The sequence below is a fragment of the Acinonyx jubatus genome, chromosome B3 (assembly GCF_027475565.1).
Source record: "Acinonyx jubatus isolate Ajub_Pintada_27869175 chromosome B3, VMU_Ajub_asm_v1.0, whole genome shotgun sequence".
Classification (NCBI taxonomy): Eukaryota; Metazoa; Chordata; class Mammalia; order Carnivora; family Felidae; genus Acinonyx; species Acinonyx jubatus.
Genome location: NC_069386.1, coordinates 72,410,872 through 72,433,079, shown reverse-complemented (window position 1 = coordinate 72,433,079; position 22,208 = coordinate 72,410,872). Strand labels below are relative to the sequence as shown.

The following is a 22,208-nucleotide window of genomic DNA, read 5'->3' as shown; positions in this document are numbered from 1 at the left end:
TACAGATAAGAAAACTGATGCTCAGAGAGACTCAGTAACCTGCTCAAGGTTACAAAGCTAATGAGTGACAGAGCTGGGACATAATTAGATCCTGGAGCTGGAGCTCTTCACTGATGCACACTATGGCCACCTTTCTAACCCCTTCCAATCTTTAGGCATTACCCTTGGAAGCGAGGAGTCTCAAGGCACCCCAGGAGTTGGCAGTAGGTGACTAGGTCTTCCACATCAGTGCCAGGACCTGCCTCTCAGACTAGCCCTGGCCTGGCTTGACCACTTTGGGCAAATCTCTTAACATCCAGCTTCCTTCAAGGGTTGCTGGGAGATTAAACAAGATAATGTATTTATATATGTCTCTTAAACTGATTTACCACTAGATGGTAAGCTCCTTGAGGGCAAGAACTCTTTCTCAATTTAAAAACACAAAAGCCTGACACATGATAGACATTGAAAAAGTTATTGTTTGTTCATTCTTTCAGCAAATGTTTCCTGTGCCCAACTTACGAACCAGTTACCATCCTGGATATTTAGGGCATAGGCCATCCTTCAGGGACCTTAAGATCCATCTAATACTAGGAATAGTAATGAGGAGAGAGACCAGTGGTTTGGGGCACTAAACAGCTGCATCCTGAAGCAGGTGAGACTTCACTCAGAGTCAGGAAACCCTCACGCAAAGGCTTAGGAGAAAAGTACAGTGCTTTCGACCCAAAGGATATAGGGACAGCAAAGGCCTGGAGGTAGGAAATGGGTGAGGCAGTCCTGGAAAAGATTCTTGGGGAAACTGAAGTGTTGAGGCCAGTCTCTTCCAGAGAAGGGAGACCTGTTCTCCACAGATTCCTGCAGCACCCAGGGTCCTATCTCCTTCCTCTCTGCCAATCCAAATCTAAGGCCCAAAGCTCTGTGAACTAAGCCATGCTGCTGGGGTCTCCATACTAATTGCATTAGTGGAGAACTCGTAAGAACCCTTCTCATTTAATCTTCACAGCCCTCTGAAATTGGTTTTGTTATTTTTATCCTATTTAACTACTGAGGACATGGAAATGAGAGAAATGGAAGGATCTGCCATTAGATGGCAGAGCCAGGACTCAAAACCCGGCCTTCTGGCTGCTCTTTCAACTCCACTAGTTCCTTCACAGTTATGTACTGTGTACCCCACATTCTGTAGAACAATGTCTGTGAACAATGTAACTGATTCCAATGTTCACTTTTTAGTTCTGGGTAGCCCCAATGATAAATGAGAGATCATACTACTGTCTCCAGCGATTCGGTGAAAACCAACCTGACGGTAGGTAAGAAAGTTCTGTACTTTTTGGAAGTACAAGGAGTTATTCGTACACTAATGACATCGTCCGGTACATATTGTGAGGAATGGTATCAACGGGGCATTCCAGCAAATCCAGTCTTTGTACACTGCTGGAAGAAGGGCAGGGGAAAAAAAGTAAAAAACACTCAGTAAGTTAGAGCAACTCCTGTAGGAGCGTAGTTGAAAGAGAACCAGATTCTCGGACTCCAACCAAAAAGGTAGAGACAACGAAAATGAAAGCATTCAAGAAGTATCAGTGAAGCACAGGGGAAAACATAGTCCTTCACCCCTAAGAAATTCATAATCTAGGTGAAAAGGGTCAGCATGTATAACTAACACAACTGGCATCTTGCTCTAAAATTCACCAACCACATAATCTCACTGGACCCTGCCTGATCAATAACCCCATGAGAAACAGTTCTCATGGTTTAGGGTTTTACAAATGGGGAGACTGAGGTTTGAAAAGGTAACTTATTCAAGGTTATGTGACTCTTAAGTAAGTAGAGTAGCCAGATTTTGAGAACTGAGAGCCTGCAACCTTCTTCCTGTACACCAGATAGAAAATATTTCTAAACACCACGAAAATATTAATTCTCCTGTAGTCAGTTTAGAAGACAACCCAGGAACTTGGAGATCGTTTTTAGGAAAATAAGGAAGTGACTACTTTCACGAACATGAAACACTGTAGAAACGTTTTCATTGGATTCGCAACTACGAGCCATAATGGGTTATTCAGAGGAAAATTAAAAGTATATACAGGGTACATTTCTAAGCTTAAGTTACATTAAGTGACATGAAGGCCACTCTCATTCCTCTCATTCAGTCAACCTAGCCTGGCCAACACATAACCATTTTTTGCTGATTACCCACTGTTTGGTGCTGCCTCAGCTCTGGGGGAGGGAGCATGGTCCTTCCCTGCAAGGGCTCTGAAGACTGTGAGACAAATCATTACAATCCTACGTGGAAAATGTGGAGATGTAAAAGCGCTTCATTGGCTCTGAGGAGGAAGGATCTGCTCTTTTGGAGACAGTCAAGGAAAGCTTCTTGGATATTTGGACTGAAACAGTGCCAAGTCCAGAGGTATAACAGAACATGGATGGTGTGGAGTCAAGTGTTTAAACATCCATGATATAAAAGTAATCTATGAAAAACCCACAGCTAACACCTTATTTATCATGACTGACTGAAAGCTTTTCCCGAAGATCAGGAGCAAGACAAGGATGTCTGCTCTCACCACTTCTATTCAACATTGTACTGGAGGTTCTGGCTAGGGAAATGAGGCAAGAAAATGAAAAACAAGACATCTGGAATGTAAAGGACAATGTAAAACTCTATATTTGCAGATGACATGATCTTGTATATAGAGAATCCTAAGAAATACACAAACACACCTGTTAGAACTAAACAAACAAGTTCAGTAAGGCTACTAAACTTAGTTAAACTTGTACAAGATCAATGTACAAAATCAATTGTATTTCTATACAATAGCAATGAACATTCTGAAAGCAAAATGCAGAAAGTTCCATTTAATATAGCAAAAAACAATACTTAAGAATAAATGTAATAAAAGAAGTCTAAGACTTATACACTGGAAACTACAAAACATTGTTAAAAGAAATCAAAGACTTAAATAAATAGACATACTGTGTTCATAGTTTGGAAGACTTAGTATTGTTACAATGGCAATCCTCCCCAAATTGTTCTACAGATTCAATGTAATCACTATGAACATTCTGGCTTTCTTTTTTGCAGAAACTGACAGGCTGATTCTGAAATTCATATGAAATGTAAAAGACCCAGAGTAGCTAAACAATCTTGAAAAAGAACAAAATTGGAGGTCTCATACTTCCCACTTCTAGAACTTATTACAAAGGTACAGTAATGAACACAGTGTAGTAATGGCATAGGACATCCATATAGATCAATGGAATAGATTTCAGACTCTAGAAATAAGCCTGCACATTCTTGGTTAATTCATTTTCAACAAGGGTACCAACACCATTCAATGGGGGAAAGAGTAGCTTTTTAAACAAATGGTGCTGAGACAAATGCATCATCTGCATGCAGAAGATGAAGTGGCCCCTCCCTCACACCATACACAAAAGTTCATTTAAAATGGATCAAAGACCTAAATGTAAGAGTTAAACTATAAAACTCTTAGGAGAAAACACAGGCATAAATCTCCAGGACCTTTCTGTTTCAAAGGATATTATCAAGTGGAAAAAAACAAAACAAAACCCAACAAAATGGGAGAAAATATTTGCAAATCAAATATATGATAAAGGTCTAATACTCAGAATATATAAAGAACTCTTACAATTCATAATAAAAAGACAGACAAGCCAATTAAAAAGTGGGCAAATAATTTGAGCATTTTTCTTTAAAGAAGATATACAAATGGCCAGGAAGCACATGAAAAGATGCTCAACATCATTAGTCATTAGAGAAATGCAAATAAAAAACATGAGATACCACTTTATACCCACTAAGATGGCTATAATAAAAAAGATGGACAGTAACAAGTTAGGTGAGAATCTGGAGAAACTGACCCTCATACACTGCTGGCAGAAATGTAAAATGATGCAGCTGCTTTTGAACAGCCCTGTAGTTCCTCAAAAGGTTAAACATAGTTAGTTACTTTATAATCTAGCAACTCCACTCCTAGGTATGTATTTAAGAGAAACGAAAATGTATGCTCACAAAAAAACATGTAGCTTGTAGCAGCACTGTTCCTAATAGTAAAAAAAAGAAAAAAAAAGGAAATAATGCAAATGTCCATCAACTCATGGATAGTCAAAATGTGGCCAATCCATACAAGGAATTATTATTCAGCTATGAAAAGGAATGAAGTGCTGATACATGCTACAACATGAATCTTGAAAACACTATGCTAAGTGAAGGAAGCCAGACACAAAATGCCACATATTGTATGATTCTATTTATATGAAATATCCAGAACAGGTAAAGTCATAGAGACAGAAATTAATAGTTGCTAGGGGCTAGAGGGAGGGAAAATTAGGGGGGCTTGCTAATGGGTATAGGGTTCTTTGGGGGGTTATGAAAATAGTTAATAAAATTAGGTAGTGATGATGGTTAATATATATTGCACTAAATACCATTGAATCGTACACTTAAAAGGTAATTCTTTATGGTATGTGAATTATATCTAACAACAAAACCCATATAGCTTTTCAGTGGGATATGCCAGAGGTATGGCAAACTGACACTTTTCTACAGCGAATAAAATTAAAGTTCTCTTACTAAATGATTTCTCTTTAACAAATGCTAGCACCTAGAACAGCACTTGCTGGGTACTCAGTAAATGTTTGTTGAATCAATGATTACCACAAGCATAAAGAAAGGGAAAAAGGCATTTGAGATTAGCAGAATTGAAAGATGTTTTAAAATCAGGTCTTGATTTAAGAAAGGCCACTCATTTCAACCATACATAAAAGGAAGGCTGTTATCGGAAAAAAACAGCAACCACTTTTCTTTATTGCTGATGTCAGGTTGGGCAAATCCCGTCTGAAAGAGCTCTGTGAGACTAGGTTCATTCCAATCCCTCAGATAAGAGGGAGCTCATCAGGAGTGACTGACCAAAAAACAAGCAATCTTTCCCAAGGAAAGCAACTTTCCTTTCATGCTACTTCCTCTAAAATCACTGAGGATGATGCAGGAAAAATGAAAAGACCAAGTAAGGAAAGAAATCTGATGCTTGTGAGGATAAGAACTAGCAGGTCCAAGATAAAGGGAACCCCCAAGGTGAATTAACACCTTCTGAGCACCTAAGTTATACAAAGGCACAATCCACACCCTCAAGGAGTTTGCAGTCTAGTGGGGAAACAGGGATGTAATTGTTTTAATTATAAAGCTATGAAGTACTAAACAGAGATAGAAGCAATTTGCCCTGAGTGCAGGAGTGATTCATAATGACTAGGGAACGAAGAAAGGTTTCTGGCTGTAGTGCCTGGCTTTACACATTACGATTCTGAAAGAGCAGATGGAATGGGCACAGCATGAGCAATAAATGAAATATAATAAAATTAACTGCAATGCACAGGGCATCACATGTAGAACAAGATGTGACAGGGAAATCTAATCAGAATTAAATTGGGAAAGGACTTCATTCCACATCTGCGTTTACAATGACTGGTGGTAGAACAGGGGCGTTTCTGGCAACATTAAGTTTGTGGAGTCAGACATCTACCAGGAGCCCACTTTAAGATGGGGAGTTGCTCAAGCAATTAAAATAGCATAGAAAGAATGGGCAGGATATGCAGAACTGACTGGACATATAAAATTAAAAACAAAGAAGGGTCCAAAAAATGACAATCGCCTGTCCAAGATCCAGCAATTTGGAAGGGGTTTGCAGATAGCCACTTAACGCCCCCTGGTGGATAGAGACCTTCCCAACATTAACATCATCAAGCTACTTCAGACCTCTCACATTCTAGCAAATATTGAAACCATCACTACCAGACTCCTACTAATCAGCCTCTGCAGCAATCTCCACACTATTCTAGCTGAATGTTGTTAGAGCAGACAGATATCCCCCCCGCTGCAGAATGCTTAACAAATGACACAACAGGAACAGTACAATAAATGAGCAAATACTTAAGTGGTCAATACTGACCTGAGAATTCAGAATACAAAGCCATTGGAGAAGTGGGTTAAGGCTCAGAGATATATAGGACACTCATTTCTTTAACCTAAGATTACTGAAGAGAATACCTAGGTCAGAGGCAATCACAAAATATTCTGGGAACAGAGGTTAATGGTGCAACAGAATATATAAAGGTTTAAATTTAGAAATCCTCTAAGTAATGGAGAAGACTTGAGCAGGGCCAGAGGGGCAGGAACACAATGTAGTAGTACCCAAGGAATCTGGATACCGATTTGACATAATACAAAATAGAGAAATTTGGTGTTAATGTGACCAACTACTAAACTTAAGGATATTAAATCAGTAAAAGCCAGTTAGTTAAGTCCTAATTAATGGAATGATTCAAAATGAGTTAGCTGAACAGAGTAAGTGGTCACTTCATGGCTAGAAAAGATATTGCCATGGTCTTTGTTAGTTAACTACTTTTTCCCTCATTTTTTGAGCTGACTTTGGGGTAAAGACAAGAAAAGCTACCCAGATACCCCTAAGAATCTAGTGCTGCTGGTGTGGATAATTCACTTGCATGTTAAATTTACTCAGGAGTACACACTGAAGTGCCATCAGATTACTCTCTTCTGGCCGTTCTTTTACATTCCCAGGCTCATTTGATTTACCTCAAATGCCAATCAGGGCTACATGCTACCCAGAAAACTCATCATCCTCAACTAAATACACAATGTTCCTGTTAGTTGTAATTTTAACTCCTACTCCTTAATTCGTAAATGAGAACTTCCCCTCCACAACACCAGCACTTCCACAAAGGAGAATTAACAGCCATCTGGGATCTAAGAGAAAATAGGAAAATAGATAAATAACCCTTACACCCAAAAGGCCAAACAATTTTTATTTTCAAAAACAACTTTATTCATGACACATATTAAAAAAAAAACTCCCACCCCCTGGAAATGAGCTAAAAAAATAAAGAAAATCCACCTCCCACCTCCCTGTTCCCACTTCCTCCCATTCCCTCCAAATAAAAGGGAAAAAAAGGCAAAGGAAAACAAAACAAAACAAAAAACTGAAAAACAAAAAAACGCCCCAAAACCCCCCAAAACAAGGTAGTGCATTTCCCCAAGGGGTAGGGGAATTTACACTGGAGCCGCTGGGAGCGGAACGGAGATCTTCCGGCTACAGAAACCTGCAAAGAAAGACACTCAAAACAGAAAAAGAAACACAAAAGGAAACAAAATAGATCACCAGGCAATCTGGAGGGGCAGGGAGCCGGAAAAGAGGGGTGGGATGGGTGGTAGACCTGGCAGGACAGGAGCAGGCAGGAGGGGACTGTGAAAGTTAGGGAGAAGATGGAGGGAAGGTAACAAGCAGAACAGTTTGGTGTCCTTCCAGAGCCCTGGGTAAAAAAACCCCTCCTACCACCCATGCCCACCTACCCTTGAGCAGCCCCCAAGGTGGTGAAGTGGGACAGGGAAACAAGGGGAGCAGCTTGCGCAGTTGAGACGTGTCCATGGCGAATCCCCAGAGTGAATGAGCAGCCCCCTGCCCCACTCCCTGGGCCTTCCCCTACTCCCCAAAGCAGGTCCCTCCTCAGCAGTTAGTTATGGGATTCTCCCCCCTTTCCACAGTATATCTTTTTTTAAAAAATATTTTTTTTTCCATCAAGGTCATCTTCTGTTTTTCTTTTTTTTTTTTTTAATTCTTTTTTTTTTTTCCTTCTTTCCTCTTTTTTTCCTCTCTCTCCTCCTAATACACACTTTTTTTAGTAAGGGGAATACCATGATGTCGCTCTAGCCCGGCCCCTGGAAGAAAGAAGGAGAGTTAGGTGTTAACATAATCACTTAAGAGTCAGCACAAGCCCCTCCCCATGGGCCCTTGCCCCAGTTATAGTGCAGGGAATGGGGGGAAAGAAGTTTCCAAGTATCCTAAAACTGACCCCATTATCCCAGAAATAGTGACACACCTGGCAAATGGGAGGGGACAATTTAACAGAACACCTTGCCATTGGCAAAAAAGCATATCTGAAATAATAGGGGCAAGAAAACGGGCTTATTGTTTATCCACTTTTCAGTCAGTTCTCCACAGCTCTAAACCCCAGGCCTTCACCATCAGATCCTCCCTAATTCCTGGGAGTAGATAAGTAAATCTTATGAAAAGCCAAGGTCTATATGCTTATCCTGTCTATTTAAAGGCAGAGAGATGATAATAAAGCAACAACATGGGCATCACACTAGGCCCAGAGAAAAAGTTAACCTTGTAAAACACTGGCTCAGTTAAAGAGTAAGTATCTCATTATCCTCCCACATGGCTGTTGAAAAGGATCAACTAGCCTCTGGTATTCTTCCAAGGGAGGTTCAATCTTCAACTCCTCCTTAACTCTGGGAAAAGTAGCAAATGTCCAAGCAGTGCCTTCACTACTCTGAGGCCATTCTTCCTGGCCTGTTTTGTAAACACCTTCACTGCCACCAACTCTCAAGGGAAAAAAGGCTGGGGGAAGAACCATCTCTCAGAACAAAGTGGAGAGATCCAGCCCTTATCACCAACTCTTGCTCCAGAAAACGATGATGAGACTGGCCTCCTGGCCTGGCCTGCAACTACCTTCCTCACCCTGCACAGGCAGGAGACCAAGTCCCTGGAGACCAAGGGGAGGGTAAGTGAGGGAGATTCCTCAGATCAGGAGAGAAGGAAACATACAGGGCTCATGGGAGGCGGGGGGAGAGGAGCAGCCCATCTATCCTGACCTGTAGACGCGACCCCGGGGCCTGCTGTTAAAACCACTGTAGAATCGAGAGCGGGAACTGTTGTAGTTGGTGGTCCGGGCACGGTATCGGGCTCGTGGGAAACCCCGGTCTGTCGTGCTGATGCCTGGTCTGTTGGTTCGTTTTGGGATCACCTGACAGCGACGGATGTACAACAAAAAGCCTCAAAATAAGCCTGGAGAGTTTACACAGAACCAGAACAGCAATGGGCATGGGGCTTACCTTGATTTGTCTTCCTCTAAATAGGGACTCATCTAAGGCCAAGGAAGTCCTCACTGACTCTTTGTCTGAGAACTCTATATATGCAAACCTGAAAAGAATAATAGTCATTTTATCTATCTGAAGTTTAAAAAAGCAGCTTACGTGTCAAATCCAATTTTTAGGCATGCTTTACTCAAGCAATAACACATCCACATTTTTTATTACTTTTCAAAAAATTCTTAAATGCAAGATTTCAATCCAAATTTCTAGCTACTCTTGGAAAATTATAAAACAGTATCCACAGGGCCTGGATTTCCATATAGCAGAACCAGTTAGGGCTAAGCAGAAGCTGTCCCTCTCTCTTCTAGCCCACGAATACACCCACACTAACCTTCATCTTTATCTAAAGGCCTCTGAAAGCATTTACGTGCAACCCCTGATATATATCAACATTAATTCCTCGTAAGATGAACACCACTTACTTTAACAGCAAGTTAACTCACTGTTCAATATAAAACATTTTGTCTACTTTTAAAATGTGATTAAAATAACCTCAACTTACTTCCCTACTTACCCTTTAGGATGGCCACTAAATTTGTCACAAAGTATGGTAACACGGTTGACTGAACCACAGCCATGAAAGTGTGCTTCCAGCTCTTCTGCTGTTGCACCATAGTCCACCTGTAGGGATAAAGGGGTTATGTTTCACAGGTACTGGGCAAACAAGCTCCCATCTCAACAGGTATCTCTGCCGAGCCTCTGGGCTGGGCCACCATATACACCAAGGCACGTCAAATCTGATTCTTTAAGAAATTAATCCTTTTCTCTTCCCAACCCTAAAGCCTCTGCTGATCACCAGTACCTTTTACCTCCTCCAAACCCTCCCAATATTCCCCAAATCCACCACCTATCCTTGAGATGTTCCTTTCAATACTCCTACTAAGCAACTCCCAAAACAAGAGCTTCCCCCAACACCAATCAGGGCCCTAATACATACATTGCCAACATAAATGGAACGGGCATCAGCCTCCATCTTCTCTTCAATGGACATGATCACTGGGCCAGCTTTGAAGAAAAAAGAAATCGGAGGGGAAAACAAAGCTAGTTTTCTATTTGACCAATAAGTGTACCCCTCCCACCACCAGTGCTACAGTGAAGGCAAAGATTTAGGTCTGCTCTGTTCCCTGCTGTACCCATTATCAAGAACACCATCTAACACACAATAGGTACTCAGTGAACATCTGACAAATCAGCAACAGATTAACACAGTCCTAAAAACCAGAGAGAACAGTACAGGAATTCCCTCCTTCCCCCAAACCAAGTCCCTGTTTATTGAATAACTTTGAGTGAAATCATTTGAAAAGTGAACAAAATCAAGGGAACCCAAACTCAACATTTCTGGATTAAAGGGAAAGCCCCCGTAGTGGAGCAATTTCTTAGGACTCTTAAAAGGTCTCAAACTAAAAGAACCATGAGCCTTGAAGGTCAAATGCCAATTGGAAACCTCCACAAAGAGTAGAGGTAGAATAAAGAACAAAGAGCAACACACATGTAAAAAGGACAAAGAAAGGCACAAGATTACCATCATCAAAACAGGTTTTTGCCTCACTAAGGTCAGAGGAACACACAATGGACAATGACCACAGCACCTGCCCAGTAATTGCTCAGACAAGCAGCCTCAAAGTCCCGAGCATCTAATCCCATACAACCCGTGTTCGCATAACCCTTCCGAGGACCCGGGTTCCGCGTGCAACCGCCAGTTACTCACCATTGCCTGGAGGTGGACTCATATTCATCTGTTTCTCTACCTCGTTCTGTAGCTCCTTTAGCTTCTCGGCTTCTTCCTCCATCTCCCTGACTCGAGCTTTGATCGCTTCCAGCTCCTACAATGAGTGGAGAGGGTATGGAGAAGAGCTTAACAGGAACCAACGCAAGGGCTGCGCCCAGCTCTCCGTCCGAGCGCGGCCTCATGCTCGGCCATTTCCCTCGCCCCACACGCGGGTCACGACGAAAAGAAAAGCAAGCTACCTTCTCTAAAACAACACTAAGCACCCATAACGCCCGAATCAACCCGGCTAGGCCCCTTCTGGCGGTCGAGGATCCGTCCCCGGCCCTGCCCCAGCCACGTTATTCCCCGCCCACCCCCACCCCCCGCCTGCCTCCCGCCTGCCTCCCGCTCGCCCAAGCTCTGGGCCTCCCGTGACACGGACGGCCCTGCTCGTTCGCCCTCCTTCCCTCACCGGGTCCTCAATGGCGCCGTCCCCCGGGTCACCCTCGACCAGTCCCGGCTCCTCCTCCTCCTCCTGGCTGCCGGGGGCTCCCGAGCCAGGCCCAGGGCCCGGAGCTCCCGGGGGGGCGCGGGGCCGGGGCGGCTCCTCTTCGGGCTCGGGCTCCGGCTCGGGCTCCAGCAGCAGCTCCTCAGGCTCCAGTTCCTCAGACTCCAGGCCGTTCCCGTAGTCCCCTGCGCCCCCCGGGGCCCCCTCCCCGGCCTCCCCACCGGCCCCGGGCACAAGATGGCGCCGCCGCCCCGGCCCGGAGCCCCGACCGCCCGCAGCCCCCGCTGCTGCTGCCGCCGCCGCCGCCGCCGCCATCGCCGCTCAGACTGGGGCCCGCCGCCCGGCGATTGGAGAACTGCGCCGGGCACGCCGAGGATTCATTAGTCTAGAGGCCTGCCCGTCACCACCAGCTAGGACTCCATTGGGGAATATTACTTGACAATCAAATAAGATCCCACCCTTAAGGCGGGATATTGCACCAAATTCTCAAATCCCGGTAGGGGAATTGGTCTGTCAATCAACATATGTCCCACCTCCACTCAAGTCCTTAGGTAACAATACCGCCAGAGCTGTGACGACATTCCTGCTTCCCGCCCCGCCTCCAGGCGGATCCGCGAAGTATATGACGTTCGGGGATTGGCTGCTGGCTGGGTGAGGGGAAAGAACCAGTCTTCCGATCGCCTTGCCGCACCGGCCGTCTCAGATGCCGATTGGCTCGCGGGATTTGAAGGGCTAACACCCGTTTCGTGACAGGTGAACCTTGCCCCGCAACGGACGGCCAGGCTTCCATCAAGGGAAACCCGAGGTCACATGACTAGTCCTTAGGGAGGCCGCCATTTTGACACTACTGGTTGCCAACTAGAGAGCTGTTGGAAGGCAGAGGCCGGAAACATTGAGGCGGTTTCTGGAATCTGGTTTGCTGACCAGGAAAGAACCAGTAGATGGGATATTGCTGGAAATGGAGGTTCTGAATGGCGCTCTCCAGTAAGCCTACTTTTCCCATCCAGGTTATTGGTACCAACATCCACCAACCAATTCTCCCAAACCAAAAAGCTGGGAGGAATCCTCACTCCAGAGCTACTAGCCCTGTCTAATCTGTCTTCCTTGGACAGGCATACTTTACAAACCCCTGTTCATACCCCAGTTTTAGCCTTTTTCTTGGACTGTTTGCTACAGCTCCCTAATAGGTCTCTCAGCTTCCAGTCATCTTTCCAAGCCTCGCCGCTACTTAGAGCCGGCTCCCTTTTGCTGGCCCGGTAAAAATAAAACTTTACCGTGGCCTTAAGAGATCTCAGGACCAGCCTACTTCGCAAATGTTATTTCCACTCTTCTCGTTCCAGGGGGGTGTACCTGCACACAGGTCTGTACCTCTACACGCAGTGTACCCATGTACACTGCAAGCCCCAGCATCACCTCTACTGAAGAACCTTTCACTACCCTCTCCTTTCCCATGACAAGCAGGCCTACTCCCAATGTGCGCTCATTTTGTCCTGCATTGTGAGTTTGGGAATGAGTGGCTGGATCCTACTTATATTTGCAACCCCACTGTGGGGCAGTATGCTTTGTACCTAATAGATGTCCAATAAATGTTTGCATTTATTGGGGATCTGGGTGCCACCCTCATTTTTCAACGCTTTCCCAGCCCCCAAACCTTCCTTCAGTCCGCAGAGGAATTCCTCCTCGCAGGTTCCCAACACACGTTTGTACTCTGAGATAACCAATGAGACCTAGTCCTGGAAAGCAGGGTTGCCCTATTGTAGCAGTGTTACTACGCATTTTTTAAAAAGTAAGGAATGACGGTGTTAAGTTTGCAAAAGGGTTATTTGTGGCCAGACCAAGCTACGGTTTGACAGCCGGATTCAAATGAGGCCATTCAAATTAGTTAAATCAGACAACCCCAATAGGATGTGTATGGCTGGGGCAGGGATTTGGACAAGAGGAGATCAAACCAAAAAGTCAAAAGCTTTTCAATATACCCCATTCTTCCCCTCACCCTCACTTCTCAAAAATCCTTACCTCAGGAACAGGGGAATTCTGAGCAGTCATAGTTCTTAAAATTTCACTGAAAATTACTTCAGCAGCCATCGCAGCTCCAGTGGTCTGGGAGAACTAACGTGAGCACCGAAGACAAACCCTAAAAGATTGTGAAGTCGCTGGAAGAAAAAGGTTTTCTACTAATCTTAACCTAATCAAGATGTTGATGTTTTATTGGTGCCTGATTTAAGCTAATCAGGCAAATCAAGGGAAATGTGATTTTTTTAAATAATGCTTCAAATCCTAATTTTGTTGAGCACTTGATTTTGTAATAGTTACAATCCTAGATTCCTTATTATATCTCATTGAATCCTTAACAACAACTCTATGAAGCAAATATTTCCAAAACTATAACTTGTTTTAGGCATGAAGAAAGAGTGAAGTAACACCCAAGTCATGGAACTAATTAGCAGTGAGTAGGTGGTAAAAAGTGGTGGGACATCTGATCAGCTCAGGTCATGACCTCCCCATTCAGGAGTTAGAGCCCTGTGTCAGGCTCTGTGCTGATAGCTCAGAGCCTGGAGCCTGCTTCAGATTCTGTGTCTCCCTCTCTCTGCCCTTCCCCTGCTTATCTCTCGCTCTTTTTCTCTCTCTCAAAAATAAATAAACATTTTAAAAAATTTTGGAGGTGCCTGAGTGGCCCAGTCGGTTGAGCGTCCGACTTCTGCTCAGGTCATGATCTCACAGTTTGTGGGTTCAAGCTCCACATGAGGCTCTGTGCTGACCGCTTGCTCAGAGCCTGGAGCCTGCTTCAAATTCTGTCTCCTCTCTCTGCCCCTCCCCCGCTCACGCTTTGTCTCACTGTTTCTCAAAAATAAATAAACATAAAAAAAATTTTTTTTTAATTTTTTAAAAAAAGAAAAAAATGAGCAGGGAATTCAGAGCCAACTTTCGAAACTTAGATCAAAATTGTTACAAGGTCTGCTTTAATACACAAAAATTACATTATGTATGATGTTGAAATTCGGAAAAAGACTAAATTCCCACAATAGACAAATGTTTAGGCAAGTTGTTATTATATCCAAAGATTATTATGCACCTATTAAAAGGTTTACACATAGTGTGTAATAACATGCAAAAGTATTATGTTAGGCCAAAGAAGTAAATATAAAATTGTATATAAAGTATGATTAAAGTATCATTATGATGTCTTATTTTTTGAAAAAATAATTTGGACTGGGGCACCTGGGTGGCTCAGTCCGTTAAGCTTCCAACTTCGGCTCAGGTCATTATCTTGCAGTTTGTGAGTTTGAGCCCCGTGTTGGGCTCTGTGCTGCCAGTTCAGAGCCTGGACCCTGCTTTGGATTCTGTGTCTCTCACTCTCTCTGCCTCTCCACGCTCATTCTCTCTCTCTCTCTCTCTCTCTCTCTCTCAAAAATAAATAAACATTTAAGAAAATTAAAATAAAAAAATAATTTGGACTGAAAAAATAACTTGGACTTCAGGGGAAAAAAAGGAGCAAGAATCAGTTCGATGTTTCCTTTGGTAATATGTACTAAAAGCTTTCAAAATGTTGAGATTCTTAAACCAGTAATTGTATTTCTTATGATCTGCTCTAAAGAAATAATCTAAAAACTGGATAAACATTTGAGAATAAAGACATTCATCAGAGTGAAAAAAATGTAAGTAACTTGAATGTCCAAGTGACATACTCAGGAAAATTATTATAATACACATAGATGTAATTTTATATGGTCATTATGCCTTCAAAACATTTTTAGTAACAAGGAAAAACTACAATATAATGGTAAGCAGAATTATAGTATAGAAAATTGTATATACAGTATGATCATAAAATATAAGCACGGACAGAAGATGGGAAAGAAATACGCCAAAATATTAATAGTAGTAATTTCTGAGTAGTAGGATTATAACTGACTCATAATTTTCTATGTTCTATGATTTTTTTCCACAATATCATATATTATTTTTGTTTAAAATTAAAAAACCTTCCAACTCCCAAATTAATAAGCATGATTACTTTTACAAACACATTTAAAAAGATATTTGAATGGTGACTTGTAAAGTAAGATACTTCCCTATTAGACTGTAAACTGTAAAAGGCAGGGACATCATTGTAAGTATATTTGTATTCTCATTGCCCATCACTCTGTATTCAATAAATGGTAACTGAATTAATGATCTTCCGTAATAATTTTAATATCTTACCTGTTGTTGATGCATAGAGAACATCAAAGAGATAAGTTTCTAAGAATGAATTTGTAAAAAATTATTATGCAATGATGTGAAATCTACCCATTATGAGTATAATTTTCCTTCATTAGTAACCTCTCAATAGAGGGCCATGGAATTTTGGGAAAATGGAAACTCATTGATGCTGTGTGCCAGAAGAAGGAAAAATGTGCTAATAGAAGTGAATGGATAGTGGAAAAAAAGGAGAATTAGGGGTGCCTGGGTAGCTCAGTCGGTTAAGTGTCTGTCTCTTGTTTTCAGCTCAGGTCAGAGGATCTCATGGTTTGTGAGTGTAAAACCCGCATCGGGCACCATGGTGACGGTGCGGAGCCTGCTTAGGATTCTCTCTCTCCGTCTCTCTCTGCCCCTCCCATGCACCATGTGTGCGTTCTCTTTCTCTCTCTCTCTCTCAAATAAACTTAAAAAAAAAAAAAAAGAATTAAATCACTAAAAAGGGATGAGGGCAACTCCAGTTCTGTACAAAAGGGAAAAGTTTTCTCACTAAACAACATAAATACTTGGCTTTTTGGTAGTTTCATTCCTTGTAACTCTTGCTTTTTTTGCATGCTGCAATAATTCTCTATAATCTAGAACTACGTTATTTAATATGGTACCTATTAGTCACAAATGGTTTGAGCACTTGGAACATGAGTAGTCTGACTGGAGATGTACTGAAAGTATCAAATATACACGGAATTGCAAGACTCTGTATGAACAAAAGACTGTAAAATAAATTAATAATTACTTAATATTAATTATAGGTTGAAACTATAATAATTTTTACACTGGACTAAGTAAAACATTGTGAAAATTAGTTTTATAACTGTTCCTTTTTGGGTTTTTTTTTGTTTTAATTTTTTTTAACGTTTATTTATTTTTGAGACAGGGAGAGACAGAGCATGAACGGGGGAGGGTCAGAGAGAGGGAGACACAGAGTCCGAAACAGGCTCCAGGCTCTGAGCTGTCAGCACAGAGCCCGAAGGGGGCTCGAATTCACGGACCGCGAGATCGTGACCTGAGCCGAAGTCGGCCGCTCAACTGACTGAGCCACCCAGGCGCCCTTGTTCCTTTTTGTTTTACTGAGACTACTAGAAAATGTAAAACTACATGTATGGCTTGCGTTATATTTCTGTTGGACAGTGCTGATACAGAACCTTGAAACCTTTATCATAGACTTACCTCTATCGTGGAGCCAACTCTCAATTATTTTCTAATGCAAAGTCTAGCCTCGCCTACCTTAATTCCTTAGGTCTGTCCTTGCAGGGAAGTGAGGTGTGCACTTAAATGAGAAAGAACCTCCTTTGGGCTGCTTATTTTCTATTCTGCTTCGTTAACTTTTTAAAAACTTAAACTTATTTTAATATGCTGTACCAGAAATATGTGTTCTTTATAAAAAAAAAAAATCAGAAAATACTGACAGTAAAAAGAACAAAATAAAACACCAGTAAAATCCAACACCCACAGATGATCACTAATGATATTTTGGCATATATCCTTCCTGAAATTTTCAGTACATAAATACATACAGAGGCATGTACACACACACATATTTACATATTTATTTTAGCAAAATGGGATCATACTGTATATATTGTTTTCTATTTTCTTTTTTACCAAGATAGAAACATCTTTCCGTATCAATAAAAATATTTTTCCAATTTCATTTTTCATGACTTTCCTCAAAAGTCACCTTAGAAATGAGGGTTTTCCCTGACTATTCTATTTAACATTGAAATTTATAGTTACACTTTCCTAATTCCATGCTAATGAATTATTTTTCTTTATAGCATTTATCACTTCATAACATGAAATGTTATGTTAATGAATATCAGAAGTGAAGTGAGTACTGGGGAGAAATGCTCATTGTCATTAGAGGCCGAACCACAAGTGAGGACTTGGTCACCATCACACAAAGATTTGGGGTAAGTTTTCCTTGTTTTGGTTTGTTTCTGGTTTATAGCCATCCCAAAGTACTGTATATACCCACCCTCTTAAGATTTGGGTTGGCATAGGGGCACCTGGGTGGCTCAGTCAGTTAGAACTTGGAACCTGCTTCAGATTCTGCGTCTCTCTCTCTTCTCCTCTCTCTGCTCCTCCCCCACTAGCACTCTGTCTTTCTCTCGCAAAAATAAACTTTAAAAAGCCTGTTTTTAAATAAATAAAATTAAAAAAAGATTTGGGTTGACATAGATGGAGCTCTTGGCTTTGGGCATTTGGCAGGGGTTAGGAGATGGGGAACAACTCTGATTTTCTTTTCTTTATGGTCTCAACACTTTCCCAAGTCCTTGTTACTCTAATTCTTGCCATTAACAAGGTCATGAAGAGATGATTAGATCAAGAAATGTCCTGACACCAGGCTATAGAGTGTAGAAGTCACAAACCCTGCTCAGTCCTTCTCATTAAACTTCTGGGCTTTATTTTTTTTTAATACGACCATTACATATTACACAAAAATAAAAGTCAAATGAACTTGATATTTATAAATTATTAAATAAAAATACAGGAATATATATTTATATTTATAGAGCTTTTTCTTTTCTTCTAAACTAACCAAATCTGTTCTCTCGCAATTTTATGATTTAAAAAAGTAAAATAGTATATACCCTAGAATAAGTGGGGAGTAGGATTAATAATCGCAGGACCTAGTTGCCCTACTTCTGCTCCTTCCTTGGCCTAAGCAAAATCCCTATATGTCCCTTTGAACTCTGGAGAGCAAGAAACACCCTCTCTACCTATTTAATCTCTGAAAAATGGCAATTAGATTTATTTCCCTTATTTTTTAAAAAATGAAATAGATTTAAAAATTGGGAGCCATACTCAGCCTTCCTGGCCAAGAGCTAATCCCAAGGAACTATATGGCTCTAGAAGAGTCTCTAGTTTTCCCTGACAGAAGAGTCTCTGGGGTTTCCATTGCCCCTCAAGGACAGGACAGATCAAAACTGCCCACTACGGTCCCATTCAAGCTATGCTTCTGGGAATCCAAGCCCTTTACCCTTTCAGAAAACAACTTCTCCTTCTACCAAGGTGTGAAGGCCTCAGAGCAGGGCATTTCAGTTACCTGACCACGGTCCCTGCTGCTCCTGTTTGCTAAAGGTCCCCAGGAGAGTTAACAGGGATAGGTGGTCTTGTGGTAGAGGGGAGGCTGGAGTCTGCCCCAAACCTGGGGGAGCACAGGCTCCAATTTGGAGCTGATGGTCTAGTCAGTGGTTTTCCAACTTTTTTTTTCAGCAGCAAACCCCTTAATGCAAATAAAATCTTACCCTGAACCCCGATATGTAAGACAGCTACAAGGGGAGCTATTCTGTTTAAGGACAAGTAGCCCAGCCTGCTCAGCACCCCCTCCCTTCACCTCCCCAAGGCCTCCTGAGGCAACCCCTAGGAAACCTCAGGGCTCTGCCAAGCAGCCTGAAAACCACTGGTCTAGTTTGTCCTGAGCAAGTCAGAGACCCCCCACCCCACCCCAACTGCCTGCCACAGACCAGCTCTGAGTTTCTGGTATCAGCATACTCACGATGGACCAAGTGGCACATGCAGTCTTCTGCCTCCCCTATAAATACCATTAAAAAGTGCAGCCCTCTCTCAAAAGCAAAAGTCTGGGCTAAACACCTGAGGCCAATTTTGGTCCCACATTCTTGTGAGTACAACTATGTTGCCACATTTTGGGACCAAATGAAAATCCCAAGAAGAGTCAACCATGGTCTAGCTAAGCTGATCAGTGCTCAGGATCAAGGGCAGGGTTCTAGAGCACTGTGTCTGAAGTCAGCATTGGAGAGCAGCAATTTTAGCACCTTGGGAAGTGCAGCAGTGAGGTCTGGCTCAGGGCATGCATCTGGAGTGAAATCATTTCTTTCTCAAAAGAAAAAGCTATAAGTGGAATCTGTTCTAGAGGACTATGAGCTCTAACGTCCTCAGACTCAGAGGTACAGACAAGTAACACCCATGCAAACAGCGTGGCTTCAAAGAAAATATAAATGCTTCTAGGTCATGGTAGGTACTCTAGAACCCATATATCTGGCCCTTGATAAAGCAGCACCAAAGCCCACTACACAGAATAGGCCAGTCACGGAGTATAGGTCACCCTCACACCTATGGGGTTCAGAGCTGGAATGTTCCTCTCAAGGCATCAGCAGTCTCACTGAGACACAGTGCAAGACCCAGACTGTACTCTAGATCAGCATTTACCTCCACACACTCACAAGGAAAATTAGAGTCCCAATTTAGAGTTTGAGTTTGGGTGCAGAAAGTCCCAGAGACAGGGAACACTTTAGGCACCAGTGTGCCCCAGTGGGAGAGGAGGGCGGCAGGTAGGTCCAGCTCCCCACCCACCCCCACTGCAGGCTCCACGGCCCTGTTTTCTGTCAGAGCCCAGGAGGCAGCAGCAAGTGCATGATGCACAAGGAATAGGGACGGTGAAGCAACAGGGCCAGCTACAGAACTTATCTCCAAAGCCCTGCAAATGATTTTCTGTGGAAAAGTGCCCAAAGCCCTCTTCTGGATACAGTGTTTTTCCCATAGCCTTGAGGCATCAGGACAAAGAGAGGGGGAGAAGGGAGTTGGGAGGAGGGGCAGAGAGCTGCCCCTTGTTCTTGCCACTTCAACAGGGAATGTTTTCTCTGTGAATACGGCCACCACCATGTTAGACAAGCAGCCTAGCATGCACACAAGCACGCGTGCACATGCATACACATGTCCAAGCAGCCCAACATCACAGCCACCTCTCCCTATCACCTGAGAACTCCAAGCTTCCATTCCAAAGGGATGTGCCTTCGGTGTTTTTCCCCAAATCTCACTCATCCAATGGAGACACAACCCCTTATGCAAATCCTCCTTCTTTAGGGCTACAAAATAAGCTCTAGTTATAGTTTTGTGTGCCTATACCTATAGGCATGATCTCTCCCACCTCCTCCCAACCCTGGAATGCCTCCATCTCCTGGCCTGCTTGCTTTCCAAACACATCCCCTAATGTCTCCAGCTCATCCTTCCGACTGCCTGCCTGGCACACACAGCTCCTTCCCACAGTACCCTGCCCCTTCCCATCCCCATTCCATACCCATCCATTCACCCACTTCTTCCAAGGGCATTTCTCTTGTTCTGTTCCTGCTCTCTTGTCCCCCAACTACACCTAGCCCCACCTGGCCCTGGACTTTCTCACTTGCTAGCAAAAAAGGCCCCTACAGTTACCAGGGCCCCCAGTGCCACGGCCCCTGTCAGCACTGTCCTCACTGAGGCCCAGTTCCCCTCCCGCAGACGCCGCGCCTCCTCCAGGGCCCCGTCCCCGTATAGAGCTGTGAACTCCGCCTGTGGGAGAGAAGGGAAGTAGGAGAGAAAGGAGAAAGGGATATCAGGAGAGGAAAGAGTGGAGGAAAGAGGAGAGGAAGAGTTCCAGTTCCATCCACTACAAGCACTACCCCATACCCAGCTCCTCTCCAGCCAAAGCTCTACTGGCTGCAAGCCCCGATCATCCCCCATGAGCGCCTGGCTCATTTGCCCTTTCTGCCTCAAGTGAATCCCAGCCTTTCCCTGGCCAAACATTTTGCTCAGAACTGGCATCCTTTGCCAAGGCTTTCCTGACCCTCTGACACCCCCCCAACCCATGCCACATAGTCTGGTGTAAAAAGCTCCTGATGGCTGGATGCCATTTCCCTGCAGGCACTGTGTATTCTGTCCTCTGCTTTGGACCATGAGCCCATCCAGTGATGACTGCATGGCAGCCCTGGAGTGCGTGACACCCATGGTGAGAGCATCTGATTCCACCCAAATAGGGAGACTCAGACCCCAGCCTCCAGCCAGAACCCCTGTCTTCCCTCTGGAGACCATCTTTGCAGAGGGGTGTGCAGAGCAGCAATTGAGAAGCTTCTTACCCAGCCCCCACTGCTGTGAATCCAGTCGGCCAGCCGTGTCTCCAGGTAGGCCACCATCCACTCTTGCACTTGTCCCACAAGTGGCTCCATCTCCTTGTTGACACTCTCAGCACACAGTGCGGCTCCAAAGACAAAGAAGGCCACAAGGCGGCCCCAGTTGGGGCCCCCTTGGAAGAGTTCATCAGAGACCTGGGTGAAGCGTTGCTGGGCTGACCCAGGGGTCACATGCAACTGGGCTGCCAAATCAGAGAAGGTGCGCCGGAAGCGGGTCTCAAACTCATCTCCAGCTGCACGCATGGCTTGGTGCAGTGGGTCAGCTGCTGGGCCCTCCCCAGGGCCTGCTCCACAAACATAACCCTTCTGCCTCAGCTTATAGCCTACAAAGTCTGCCACTAGAGCCCGTGTGTCTGGGGCTGAGGCTGGGGTCGCCATCCGGGCAGCTGTAAGAGTCAAGGATGAAAGACTGGCATGAATATATGGTCAGAGAGCCAGAAGGGGCACTTCAGGCTTAGCCAACCCAGTGAGAGGTGGGAGGAAATGCTCAGAGACCACTGAGCAGGGAGGGGCAAGAATGTGGGAATTAAGTCAAGGTGAGAGGCCAGAGCATGAGGGGCTGACCATTAATTTGTAATGTGTTAAATTAAATGTAAAACAAATAAATTTTATTTTTAAAATACTTTAGATTCTTTCCATAATAAAAAAACACCAACTCTATAACCCCCCTACAAACCCCCTTTCCACAATACACACCATTTTAGCTTAGGGTCTTAGTACCTCCCCAGAGGGAAGATGTGAAGATGCTGGCAGAGGCACAAGATGGGGGAGGAGACAGGAGCTGAAGGAAAAGGTGGGAGAAGCAAAGGGCTGCCAGGGACAGAGAAGGAAGGGGACACTCACCCAGCCTGGATGGCAGCTTTTAGGACCCAGCGCTGGTGGCAAGGAGCCCCCAGCTGGGGCCTTTCATCCTCC

At 43.7% G+C, this 22,208-nt stretch overlaps 1 protein-coding gene and 1 long non-coding RNA gene across 5 annotated transcripts; one reads left to right on the top strand and one right to left on the bottom strand.

Moving 5' to 3' along the window:
• Nucleotides 1–6,803: 6,803 nt before the first annotated feature.
• On the bottom strand, nucleotides 6,804–21,671 carry PABPN1 (poly(A) binding protein nuclear 1). Of its 4 annotated transcripts, XM_053224288.1 has the most exons (8): nucleotides 21,240–21,671; nucleotides 13,168–13,260; nucleotides 10,644–10,758; nucleotides 9,873–9,940; nucleotides 9,450–9,556; nucleotides 8,897–8,984; nucleotides 8,657–8,808; nucleotides 6,804–7,717 (listed from the first exon to the last, which is right to left on the bottom strand). In XM_053224288.1, the coding sequence occupies exons 1-8, from the start codon at nucleotides 21,669–21,671 to the stop codon at nucleotides 7,678–7,680; spliced, it is 1,095 nt and encodes a 364-aa protein (XP_053080263.1). In that variant the 3' UTR covers nucleotides 6,804–7,677. The 4 variants fall into 4 exon arrangements, with proteins under 4 accessions (XP_053080263.1, XP_026921226.1, XP_026921227.1 ...); XM_027065425.2 differs by lacking the exons at nucleotides 13,168–13,260; nucleotides 21,240–21,671 and adding an exon at nucleotides 11,116–11,622; XM_027065426.2 differs by lacking the exons at nucleotides 13,168–13,260; nucleotides 21,240–21,671 and adding an exon at nucleotides 10,904–11,001.
• On the top strand, nucleotides 11,691–21,245 carry LOC113601254 (uncharacterized). The gene is made up of 3 exons (XR_003422391.2): nucleotides 11,691–13,317; nucleotides 17,166–17,300; nucleotides 21,028–21,245. It is a non-coding gene; the product is annotated as an uncharacterized LOC113601254 (long non-coding RNA).
• Nucleotides 21,672–22,208: the final 537 nt, after the last annotated feature.